The following is a 13,396-nucleotide window of genomic DNA, read 5'->3' as shown; positions in this document are numbered from 1 at the left end:
ATCACTCCAGGTGCAGAAGAATTCCCCACTCCCTTAGAGGAGGCTGCCTGCTGCTTCTCTGCATGAGTCACAGTGCAGGGTTGACCCAGAGCTGACCCAGAAGCAGATTGGTCAAACTTCGGCACATCCAGAATAGTGATTCAGAAAAAAGTATAATAATGTAGGCTCCACTGATAATGGGCAAGTCTTACTTTTACATACCTTTGGGTGGGGGGAAGAGTGAAGCATGCTTCCAATTTTATTTCATAAATACAGTGGTCCCTCAACTTACGAAGTTAATCTGTTCCGAATGCACGTTCGTAGGTCGAAAATTTCGTAAGTCGAAAAGCGCACCCACGGAGGTCTAAAAAAATTTGTAAGTCGATTAAGCCGCATCTAAAAATTCGTAAGTCGAGGAAACCGCATCTAAACCACCAACGGTTTCCGTTCGTAGCTCGAAAAATTCGTAAGCGTGCGGCCATTTTTGTCGTTCGTAAGTCGAAAACATCAGATGTCGAGTAGTTCGTAAGTCGAGGGTCCACTGTACGTGTTTTCCAGGGCCAAATTACATGTTACATTTTTATAGTCTGGCCCTGCATTTAAGTTAAATAGCAGTTGCAGGAGGAAAGGAATGAAGGTCAGAATTGTGATGGGGGAGGGGGTATTTAAATCTTCCCCACTCTGCTGTGCTCCTGGTGAAAATTGTGCTTCCAGGGGCAGAGCTGTAATTGGACAGATGCATCTCAAGAACATGCACCGCTCTGCCTCTGGGGCTGCCTAGCTTGTCTCTGGGACTGCCTTGCTCATCTCCTCTCCCTTGCCTTCCTTCCCTCGCCAGCCAGCTGGTCAGCCACTTCTCTGCCGCGCTCTTGCTGCCTGCTGCCACAGTCCTGCCAGCTTTCTCCCCTGCAGCACTCTGTAATGTCCATCCCCAGCAGTGCATCTTGCTCCTGCAGCCCACCGCTGCTTCCCAGTTGCTCGGAGTTCTGGCCCTGAGGCAGTTGGGAATGAGGGTGCGCATGAACACTCTGTATACTTGGTCACCTTGAGGGCAGAGCCGACTGGAATATGGCATGCTGGTGGTAGGAGAGTGCCGTTCCTGTGGGGTGTGGGGGAGGAGGCTGTTGCCATCTCCGGGAGAGGGGATGCGTCACTGCCACTGAGGATACTGCCTGTGAGAACATGAGCCACCAATGCCCTTGTATGCCACTGTGTACTTCTGAGATGGCTTTTAGCCCTGGGAAGCTGCTATTGTTGCCAATGGAAGCTATGTATCTGTCACAAAATATAGTTTGGCCCTCATTTATTAGAAGTGTTGTAAATGCTGTTGGAAATGCCCCAGTGCAGAATTACAGCCACACTGCTGCAGAAGCAGCACGAACAAAATATCTGCATACATATTTATAATGGGGGCTCTTCACTACAATTTTTTTAAAAGACTGTAAAACTCGAGGGCATCAAATCAGTTGCTGCAACATGTTATTTTTAAACTTAGCACGTTTTGATCATTAATGAGCTATTTGTTTATTGTAGCTAAATGCGTAATGTAAAAAATGTTTATACCATCAAAGCTATACATTGTGTGAAGCTCTCAAATCTTTTTTAGACAAGCGAATTTGTTTAAAGACAACACGGAGCTTACCATGGCGAGGTCATTCCATCTGCTTTGTGCTTTGATAGTAAGATAGTAATGAGCTTGTTCACAAGCCAGATCTGCATCTGCTGCTATCTGTTTGGGTCTCAGAAAGAAAGAATTATTATGATAACTAACTGTGGTCTTCCTTTAATGGGATCATTAATATCCCACAAGGTTTTGTTTTTGTTTTATAGTTTGTACATATAGCTTTAACCGTTCTTTATCTCAAACATCTGCATACAAATTAATTACGTATAACTATTGCTACCCTTCTCCAGCTGCAAGTTAGGAATGGCACCTTTAAAACTTCCATTAATCCCTATTATAATTTGCAGAAGCAGATTGGTCAAACTGCTTAATTGCAGCTGAGATTTGAGGAGGAAAATGTTTATAAATAAAAAACATTTACATAAGAGACAAAGTGCCTATGAGATCTGAAGTGATTCTAGAAAATTACTGATTTTCATGGGTATGACAGATTATCTCGAACTTTTGGCAGGAACAGAATGGGCATCAGAAATATAGGAGAACCTCAGTATTCGCAGGGGTTCCATTCCTCACCTACTACGGTGAGTAACAGAACTGTAACGAGGCATCATGACTATGGGGAAAGTGGGGGAAGGCATTATGACTATAACTATAAGGGGAGTAATGAGGTATTATGACTAGGGGAAAAGAGTGGAGGGAGAAAGGCAAAAAAAGGCCCATAATGGTGGAAAAACTTACTGTGGCATGCTCGGTGGGTCCCCCATTAGGGATGTGCACGAACGGCCCAGAGGCCATTCCAGAGGCCTCCAAACTGGTTCGAAGGTGGTGCCGTCTCAAAAGTTTGATGCTGGGGGGGTGGTTCTATAAGGGTGGTGGAGGGTGCACTTACCCCTCCTACCACTTTCCCCCCTGCCGGCGCTCCATTTTTAGGGTAATCCATGGGGTGGCAGCGTACCTCCCTGCTGCCCCTTCCCCCATTCTTGGCCAGAAGTGACCAGAAGTAGCGTGTGCATGATGTGGCGTGTGTGTGCAGCGGGTGCAGGCGCTACTTCCAGCCAAAAATGTGGGAAGAGGCGGCAGGGAGGTACACTGCCGCCCCATGGATTACCCTAAAACGGTAGCCGGTGGGGGGAAAGCGTCGGGAGGGGTAAGTGCACCCTCCCCCACCCTTAAAGAACCACCACCCCGGCATCAAACCACACCTCCGCAGTTCTGTGCACACCACTATCCCCCATGTGCCTAGGAATGCCCCCCAAAGGATGAAATGCTTCAAAAAACATGAAAAATTGTGGGGGGAGTCTGGTTTTTTCAAGAAATAAGCCACAAAATGGCTCTTTTAGACAAAATTGTGAGCAGAAGTGACCTCTATGGTCACTTCTGGGCCTCTAGGAACCATGGATATGTGGGTTTTAACCCTATCATATCCACAGATACTGGAAAGCAGTGTCTATTAGACACCCCACGGATATGCAGAACCGCGAATAATGAGGTTCTCCTGTATTCCATTGTGAACAGAAGTTAAAGCTCCTGGGCTTTATTCACCCCAAAAGGTTAAGCCTTCTTTACACATTTTAATGGAAACACATTTTGATGGGGGAAGAAGGATTTCTTTACCAGGGCTCCTGATCATGTGGGCAGATCCATACATGGACAGTTTGTACCACTCTTTTACATATTATGTTAAACGCAAATATGGACAGAAGCAAGGACATATGGCCATAACATTTTATACATGGAATCTCAGTGGAATCTAGCGACCAGATTGAAAAGCAGCTGGGTGCTTTTGAGTGCACCAATGGCCAGAGAAGAAAAGGTGAAGCTGATAGTCACAGCCCCTCTCTGGTCACTCTTCCACTCCACTCCCAAGCACAAGCTCCCAAGTCTGCTTTTTATTAAAGAAACAAACCAATATTGCATCTAGTTTGGACCTTACTCCCAAAGAAGTTGCCAAAGGATTACAGTGAAAGCCATGCAATGGCACTTGTGACTGATGTTCTATTGGGACCAATAGATGTTCCACATATCATGCAAAATGAGATGGTAGATGGAAGTGTAGAATTCTGGGTTGTACCACTTCAGGATTCAGACTGGGACAGCGCTATTTTTATAGGACTCCCTCCACATAAAAATCTCATGTTGTAAATTAACACATGCAAATCAGAGCCATGTAATAACTTAACACATCAAGGAAACAGGATCCTATGCATGTTTAGTTCTAGAGTTCTACTGAGACAGAGTTTCTGTTGAACTACTGAGTTCAATAGGATTTACTCCCAAAACATGAATAGCATTTCTATTCATAAAAGAGTCCCAGTTTCATCCTCTCACAGATGCATTACATCAGGGACTACCTCCAGCTGGAATACAGAGACAAATTTTATGTGGGAGGATTTTCAAAAATATGACATCCAGCACGCGCACACACACACACACACACACACACACACACACACACACACACCTGCAGTCTGAAGAGGCACCATCCAGAATTCTATCACTTACCACCTCATGTAATGTATAAAATAGCTTGTGAATTATGTATTCACAGTGCAGTAAGAGCTGCATCCTGCTTTCTTGAGAAAAAATGACAAAAGATATTTTGGGAAAAAATATTTCTGTACCCAGCTTTAATTAATTTGCTTAAGTGTGCTCATGAACAATCAATCCTTCACAACTTTCAAAATCTATAATTACAAATTAATACAACAAATATTTATATACCGCTTTTCAACAAACTTTTCCAAAGCGGTTTACATAGAAAAATAACAAATAAATAAATATGATGGATCCCTGTCCCTGAAGGGCTCACAATCTAAAAAGAAACATAAGATAGACACCAGCAACAATCACCGGAGGTACTGTGCTGGAGGTGGATAGGGTCAGTAACTCTCCCCCTGCTAAATAGAGAAAGTCACCATGTTAAAAAGGTGCCTCTTTGCCCAGTTAGCAGGTGTTCACAGACTGGATGAAGGCCTAACTAGACCATTTCAAGAGAGCTTCCAAAACTTCCTATAAAACTTTGCCGTGTTACATGTATGTATGTTTATGACAAATATTCTGAAAATTAATATCAAGTTGCTTTTAATCTAAGCAAGATTTTGTAACACCTAACTAACAATAACTACTAGAAATAGTACATCCTTCCTGTTAGGGTCAGATACTTACAGACTGACACCCTGAGTTTTAATTTTTTGTGATACTCCTTTTAAAAAAGTATTTAAAAGCTCATGAGAGTAAAAATTGTGGTGGATCCTGGAATTTGGAGCACCTTAGGATTTGGGCTAGCCCTTGAGAAGACTCAAGTTATCCAGGTGCCTAGCCAGCAGCACCTTCTCCTTGCCCGCTGCTTTGGCTGGCCTTTATAACTGAGACTCTTGAACCTCCTCTGGTGACAGTCACTCCTTTTGGCATCACACACAAACTAGAAGTATTACTCTTCTCTGCCTCTTTCTCCCTCATCTCTCCCACTCTTCCTCCTGCCTACATTCTAATGTCCACCTGCAGTCAGGCTTCACTTCCTTGCCCCCTCCCCCTCATCTTGCTTTGGGAGTTGCCTTCATGCCCTGTGCAACCACAATTCTACCAAAATTGCCATAATATAAAATGTGTTTTATATTTTGCCTCTGCATTTTAACAAATGCCCATGCTTTCAAAAGCCTTGCCTCCAAGTCTGTTGCTCCTCTGGAGCTACCCTAATGTTGTTTTGCCTCTGTCCAGACCACGGTCCATTTCTTATCCATGCTTGTAAGTTTGGTTTTGAGTAAATATAAATATAAATATAAATGGATAAAAATAACCACATACTGTGCTAAGCTCCTTGGAGGAAGAGTGGGATATAAGTGTTAAAAATAAATAAAATAATTTCCTCCAAGTTGACCCCAAAGCATACATGCACACATATATAGTATACGTGTGTGAGCAAGCAGGGTAACACTTCTTCCATTACCGTAAGAAAATGCCTTTCTTATTAAACCTCAGATTTTCTTTTTGCTTGCTCATGTACCTTTCCCCCACCATGGTTTGCCTTATTTCTGGAGCTCTCTCCATCACATCAGTCATGCAACTTTCCTCCTTCTTTCTTCCTTTAAGAAACTTTTCCAAATCTTTATCCCCTTGCTTTCCCATCTGATTGTTTAAGTATCATCTGAAAGCTCCTAGCAAAGCTGCCAAACATTTAGAACATTTCCTATCCCACTCTTCAGCCTGAAGGCTCTCAGAGCAGCTAACAAATAATTAAAGCACCAAAATACATGAATAAGAAGCATATAATAAAAACAAACAGAGCAGTCAAAGACATGCCAGCCTCAAGCCATATTAAAACACAATAAAAAGATTAAAACAAATCTAAAAGGCATACCTGCCCCACCACCCACATTCCTGCCCCCTCAAGCTACAGCACAGCAAGCCAGGACCAACATGACCAGAGGCCCACACTCCACTGACAGATGGTCAGCAGGAAGACTTGGCTGCTCATGCAACAGCATCCAGGTCTATGGGACCAGTGCTGTGGTTTGCTGCTTGTCCTCTTGGGGGGATGGCGGGATGCATATGTGTGCTTCTGCAACATGTGGACATGGAGAGATAGCTTTCATAGGCGGCCCATGGATCACGCTCCTTCAAATGAAGGGTGCCCTTGATCAAAAGGAACATCCTTCATGTTGTTTTTGTCATTGCCCAGTGGAAGTTAGGGGTCAAAGCCCCTTCCCAAAATTGAGCTTGGATAGGAAGGTATGGATGGGGGACAAACAGTTAAGGGGCAGAGACAGGAAGGACACAAATGAATTGCTCTGTGCTTATTGCCCTGCTAACCTAGACAGCAAAGGGGCTGCAGCAGATCTATCCTCTTCCTGTCTCAAGAGGGCTTCCACTGGTATGATGGCAGACTGGAAAGGTGCTGTCCACAATGCCCTGGAGTTTGTGCATTTGAATAATCTAACCCTGGGATTCAGGAGGAGCTGTCTGATTGCAAAACTCTCCTTTCAGTCTAACCCTGGACAGCTCCTTTCTTCCCAGCTTTCTCCCTCCCAACCCACTGGGATGATGTGCAGGTCACGCAGGCTGCAATCTGGCTAAGTGCCATGTGGCAGAGAAGTGGTTACGGTGCCTGCTGCTCACTAGCAAGGCTCCCCACCTCCATGGACTTGTGAATTAGTTCCAAACTTCTCTAGAGACTGCCGAATGGGGCTGAGTATGGTTGGAGGTGGAGCTGCTTTGGCCACCCACTCTAGCATCCAGAGCAATGAGAGTATGGCTGTTGACGTGCTGAAGGCTTTCCAGGGTGAGGAAAGCATAAGGGGCAGCATGGGGCTGCTGGGATTGCATGTGGGTCCCTGGAGGCCAATGGCTGTCACAGTCTACTCCCTCAAAGCCGCTAACCTGGATCATGTGGGCACAGTACCACAGCAACTTGGCAGTGATAGTGATCATGTGCCAGGTGCTCCTGTCAATCCTGGCTAACCTCCGGGGTTGGAAAAGCAGTTGTGTGAACTCAGCCCCAATTCTAAACCCATTAATAAGAGTAAAGCAGCTAAAAGATTTGATGTTAAATGTGCTTAGATTCTTACCAAAAACAGATTGGCCAAGGGCATAATTTCTTTTCTTCCAATGTTATCCAACACTAGCTTGTACAATAAAATATCTTGTAATCTGCAATATGCGATTCAATAAGCCATATCCTATATTAGCTGGAATCTAGCTAATATAACAATAACATAATCTATGTAAATCTATGAGATTGCTGCCCTTCTTACTTGTAAAGTGGAGTCAGCCAAGGGCGCATTTCTTTAGTTGCATGTGCTTGGAACAATTGAAGGAATTCTGGATAGTTTAATGTAGAGATCTCATTCATTCCCAAGATACCAAGAAGACGTACATACTCCTCATCTGTCATGCTGATCATAAAACTATCCAGGAGGCGTCGGAAATCAAGCATGGTGACTACACCATCATTGTTTCTATCTATTTTACGAAAGGCAATGTATGGATCCTAGCAGAGAATAGTCAATTCAATTCAATGTCAGAAATTGGACTTGTTTTCACTTTTAAACAAATAATTAATTATACTGTTAGACTAACTCTACCATTTAAGGTATTTTTAAAATGTATTTCACCACAGTATTTATTTATTTATTGCATAAAAGGTAAAATTATTTAAGATATTTAGGGAACAAACCATGTAGAGAGGGTATGGAGATTCTTTCCTTGAAGGTTTCCAAGTCCAAATTGGATAAATAGTTGGAATGCTTCAGGAAGTAAATATCCTGCCCTACATTGCATTTAGTGGATGCCTCACATCTCTTCTAATTCCCTTGCTTTGAACTATTATTGTTTTTTTAGCACCATGTACATGATCCAGAGAAACACTTTGGAACCTCATGATCTTCCAAAAGGGCAGGTTTCCTACCTGTAACTGTAGTTCTTTGAGTGGTCTTCTGTGCATTCACACTTGGGTTATGCACCTGTGCAGAGCCAAGTTCTGGAACCTTCCAAAGCTTCACCCAAATAAGAAAAAAAGAGCAGGAAGACCCATTCCCCCTGTAGGATAATCCCCACTCTACCTCAGTCAAGGAGACCACCACCTAGCTAAAATGCTCGGCTACTGCGGGGAGGTAGGGCAGGAGTGTGAATGCACAGAAGACCACTCGAACTACAGTTACAGGTAGGAGGTCTGTCCTTCTTCTTCGTAGTCTCTGTGCATCACACTTGGGATCATAGCAAGCTAAGCTTACCTGGCTGGTGGGAGCAGCCTACTGAGAGACTGAGTGAAGCATCGACATCCCAAAGCTTGCCTGATCCCTGGAATGGACATCCAATGCACAGTGCCATATGAAGGTCGACGGGTTAACCCATGTGGCCGCCCTGCAAATTTTGTCCAAGGCAATCCCTCGCCAGAAGGCTTCCAACAACAACACCGCTCTTGTGGAATGGGCTTGGACAGGGCCTGGCAGTTGTTTCTTAGCCAGCTGGTAGGCTAACCTAATCGCCTCAGAAACCCAGGAAGAAACTCGTTGTGTGGATACAGGCATGCCTATGGACGGGCCTGCAAAGCTAGCAAAGAGTATCTCAGTCTTCCTAAAAGGCCTCATCTGATCCACATAAGTGTCTAGTGCCCTCTAGTGTCTAAGGAGTGGTAGGCCCTCTCCCTCTCAGAGCCCGGATTAGGGAAGAACACCGCTAGTCTCAGTTCCTGCACTAAATGAAACTCCGACACCACCTTTGGATGGAACATCAGGTCTAGCCTTAGCACAACCCTGTCTCTATGAAATATCAGGTACGCTGAGTCACAGAGAAGTGCCCGCAGCTCACTCACCCTTCTGGCTGATGAGATAGCCACCAGGAATATAGTTTTCAAGGACAGGAGCTTTAAACTACACGTTGCCAGCGGCTCAAAAGGGGGCAACATCAACTTTTAGAGAACTAAGAGAAGGTCTCAAGTGGGTAATAAATGTGGGGATGCCGGGAACAAATTAAGCAATCCCTTTTAAAACTTCTTAACTACTGAGTCAACAAACAGATCCGAATAACTGTGGTATGAGGCAATGGCTGCCAAATACACCCTGACTGGCGTCTGTGCCTGTCCAGACTCTCTCAGGGCCAGAAGGTATTCCAAGATAGTCTGGATGGGGACTTCGTCAGGGGCAAGCCCTGACTTTGGTGCAAACCCACAAAACTTCTGCCACTTTGCTGCATAACAGCGGCATGTAGATGGCTTCCGTGCTGCTTCCAGCACCCTACGGACAGGATCCAAAAAGGATGGGGGTGTCAGATTCTCCAGGATGGCAGATAGAGGGATTCTAAGTTTGGATGGACCCTGTGGCCCTCGTCCATCGTCAGAAGCTTGGGGCGCATCAGCAGGTGCACAAAGGTGCGACTGACCAATTGCAGGAGGGTGGTGAACCAAGGTTGCCTCGGCCACCACAGGGCCACCAAAATCGCTCTCACCTTGTCCCTCCTCAGCTTCTCAAGCACACTCAGGATCAAGGGAAATGGCAAGAACGCATACACAAACTCTCTCCCCCAGTGGCAAAGGAAGGCATCACCCAGGGATCGTCAGCCTATGCTACTCCTGCTGCAATACTGTACACACTTCTTGTTGGCCTCTGAGGCCAACAGCTCTACAGATGGAATTCCCCAAGGATGGAACAGGTCCGTCAGCACTCTGTCCTCCAGGGATCACTCGTGCGAGCTGACCATTTGGTGGCTGAGTGTGTCCGCTAGGATATTCGTGACCCCTTCTATGTGCACAGCTATCAGCCAGATTCCCCTGGTGTGCACCACGCCCATAGTTCCAGTGCTAGAAACAGTAAACTGCAGGAGGCCATCCCTCCCTGACAGTTCAGGTACGGGTGGGCTGTGGTGTTGTCTGTCAGAATGAGCACAGACTGCCCACGTATCCAGTGGCGAAAGGACTTCAGTGCCAGGAAAATGGCCATCAATTCCAGGTAATTTATATGTCTTTTCTTGAGATGGTGGGGCCAAAGGTCGGCCACTGTGAAATCCTTGAAGTGCACCCCCCCATCATGATGTGGAGGCATCTGTTGTTATTGACAGCTCTGGAGAGCAGCACTGAAAGTGGACACCCTCCGTCAGATGAACGGACCTCGTCCACGTCCTCACCGACATAGAAATGTCCCTTGGAGACCACAGCTGTCTGTCTGTATGATGATGGTGGGGATTGAAATTGTCCAAGAACCATGCCTGCAGGGGCTGCATAGGGAAGTGGGCTAGAGGCAGTACTGCTATGGATGACGCCATGTGATCAAGGAGCTTCTGCACCAATCTGGCCTTGTGACAGCTCCCATGGCAAAAATGTAGTGTCACGTCTCTGATGCCTATCACCCTGTGTGGGGCAAGGTACACCTTTCCCTCTTTGGAATTTAACAGGGTATCCAGAAACACCAAACGTTGTGATGGCTTGAGTTTTGACTTTTTGAAATTTGCTTGCAGGCCTAGAGATTGAAGTAGCCAAAGGGTGAGGTGCACCTGCTCCATGAGGCCATCATGGGAGCTAGCCACCAGCAGCCAATCATTGATATACAGAAAGACCATCACCCCTTGCAGTCAAAGATGTGCTGCTACCACTGCCATACGCTTTGTGAAGACACAAGGGATGGTGGCCAAGCCAAACGGGAGAATCTTGTACTGGTAGGTATGACCTCTCACTCTAAACCTCAGGTATTGACAATGATAGTGCACGATGGACAGGTGGAAATACGTATCCTTTAGGTCGATTGATGCAAATCATATGTTCCTGGACAGGAAGCAAAGAATGGTCGGGATCGTATCCATACGGAATCTCTGGTACCAAACAAAAAGCTTGACACTCCACAGGTCTAATATGGGTCTGAGGCCTCCATCCTGCTTGGGGATGGTGAAGTACCTTGAATAAAACCCCATGTCTAGCTCTGAATGGATCTCTTCAATGGCCCCCTTTTTAAGCAAGGAGATGATCTCCAGTAATGGAGGGGAAGGTCTGATCCCCGAGAAAGGTGGCAAAGAAAGGAAGTCTATATGGTAGCCATTGTGAATAATGGCTAGCACCCAGGTGTCGGATGTAATGGCTGTCCAGGCATTGTAATGGCCTGACAGCCTGGAAGATCCAAAGTCAATCTCTCTTGGAATATGACTGCTCAGGCTTGGAAAAGCGTGACTTATAGACATTTGTTCCAGCTCCCTTACACTGCTGATACTTCTTGTTGTTATGAAAGAAGTTATAGGATTGGTAGCCAGACTGGTAGGCTGGAGGCCTATATTGGTTCTGTCGCTTCCAAGGACGATGCCTGGTCAACGTCGCAGAGGAGGAGGCAGAATAGGACATGCCCATTGAACATGCCGTGGTTCTTAGTTTCTGGACATGCTCTAGCTTGTCATCTGTCTGCTGTCCAAAGAGAGCCTCCTCATCAAATAGGAGGTCCTTAATGCGAGATCGAGTCTCCTGCGAAAGTGATGTAGCGCGGAGCCAGGCTTGCCTTCTCAGGAAGGCCGCTGTTGCCATTATTCAGGATCCCCCATCTGTGCAGTGGCAAGCAGAATGTAGCTGTTGTTCAGCCACTCTGGAGCCCTCCTGGAGGAGGGTAGTGGCAGCCTCCCTTTGATCTCTCTGGAGTTGAGCAAGGAAGGAGGCGAGCTTCTCTAAAATAAAATGTTGGTACCTAGCCCAATAAGCCTGATGGTTCGCCACCCAAATCAACAAGCTGGATGCAGAATACATCCTGCTCCCCACAGCATCCAGCTTCCTGCCCTCCCTGTCTGAAGGTGCTGTCAGAAGCTGTTGCTTGGATTTCATCTGGGCCGACTCCACCACCACCGACTTTGGTGCTGGATGTCTGTTAAGGTATTGCATATCCTGTTTCATGTTTCATCCTGTACATGCCCTCCAGACGCTTTGAAGTGGGGGTGACTGATGCAGGCTTCTCCCAAGCCACCTTGATTATCTGGGCAATGGTTGGAATCAGAGGGAGAGCAACTACCTCTGAGGTCTGAGGTTGGATCAGCTCAAAGATGGAATCCTGTGCTGGTGAGTTCTGTTCGGAAATGTCCAAGCCAAGAGAGCTCGCCATGTGAAGCAGTTGTTCTGTACACCACTTCAGTTCTGCCGAGGATGAGCACTCTGGTTGCTCTGTCCCCGGAAGCTCCGTTTCACTCTCTGCCCCATCTGCAACTGGAGTACCAGGTGGCTCCATTGGCTGCAAGCCCATATCATCTATTGGTTTCTCGACCATCACCACCGGCGCAGTTAGTGGCAGCACGGGGTGCGCATTTCCCACTGGTGGGGCTGTAGAAACCAGAGGAGCGGTACCCGAAGGCATGGGTGGTGGTGGGCTATGAACAGGTGCATCAGGGACCGTAGAAGACTGAGGTGCCACTGGACATGGCTTCTTTGGCTTTTTGTGGCATCTGTTGGGGCTTGAAGACTGATTCGATCTAGACCCCGACCAGGAACATGACTTCTTCCTACTTCCTTGTCCCTTATAACCAGGATAGCCTTTTAGCTCTTCTTTGTAAGGACAGAGACCAGGTGGATGTCCATAATAGCCCACTGGATCAATATCAGCATAATAACCCATTATCCAGTGCAAAGTGTGTCTATCCCTCTCGAAGTGTGGGTTTAAACTCCACCTGGAGAGTAAGGGATCGTAAAGATGATGATAGCACTTCCCATAGCATCTAGATTTGTGCGGTGCCTCATCCAAAGAGGTTGACGGGGATTCCATGTAATATGAATCCAAATGATCATCCAAGGATGCCTAAGGTTCTGGCTGGGGTTCGAGTGAGGGCTTAGCGTCTGAATACACCCCATACTGCAACTGAATTGGTGAAAGATAGATTGGGCTGGGAGACGGGGAGCGCAGCAAGTGCTTCTCCTTGCATTTGCATTTCTTAGGAGTGTACTCATCCCACTTCTCTCTCATGTCCTCTCTATCTCTGGTATCACTAGGGCGCTTCCTTTCCTTTTTCTTCTTTGGTGCTCGCTCCTGCAGCTCCTGAATGCTAGTTAAGCCCAATGCCGCTACCATTGGCATGGGGTTGTCGGCTTTCTTTCGCTCCTTTGGTACTGAGGCCTAACCTTTTGGGATTAAGGGCAGGATTGACTGATCAGCCTGTGTAGGCAGGGCTGGCATGGGGCACATAGGAGCCATCTTCCCTTTGTTCGGTCCTGAGGCCAGATTTGATGTCTCAACCCACATCATCTCGCCCTGCACAGTAATGAGTGGTAAGCCCTGCAGAAGTGGTGACAAACCCGGCAGAGGTGGCTACAGAGTGGGCGCGGCTGTAAGTACCAGTGTGGCAACC

The 13,396-nt window shown here is 46.5% G+C and overlaps 1 protein-coding gene across 4 annotated transcripts in view; it reads right to left on the bottom strand.

The window, feature by feature from the left end:
- EFCAB6 (EF-hand calcium binding domain 6) overlaps window positions 1-13,396 on the bottom strand; it is a 280,127-nt gene that overhangs the window by 121,613 nt on the left and 145,118 nt on the right. For all 4 annotated transcript variants that reach the window (XM_053257507.1, XM_053257509.1, XM_053257508.1 and 1 more), the window contains 2 exons: window positions 7,354-7,589; window positions 1,622-1,718 (listed from right to left, as the gene is read on the bottom strand). In XM_053257507.1, the coding sequence (XP_053113482.1) occupies window positions 1,622-1,718; window positions 7,354-7,589 (333 nt within the window). The remainder of the gene's footprint in view (window positions 1-1,621; window positions 1,719-7,353; window positions 7,590-13,396) is intronic.

Source organism: Hemicordylus capensis, chromosome 5 (assembly GCF_027244095.1).
Source record: "Hemicordylus capensis ecotype Gifberg chromosome 5, rHemCap1.1.pri, whole genome shotgun sequence".
NCBI lineage: Eukaryota > Metazoa > Chordata > Lepidosauria > Squamata > Cordylidae > Hemicordylus > Hemicordylus capensis.
This window is presented reverse-complemented; position numbering and strand designations above follow the sequence as displayed.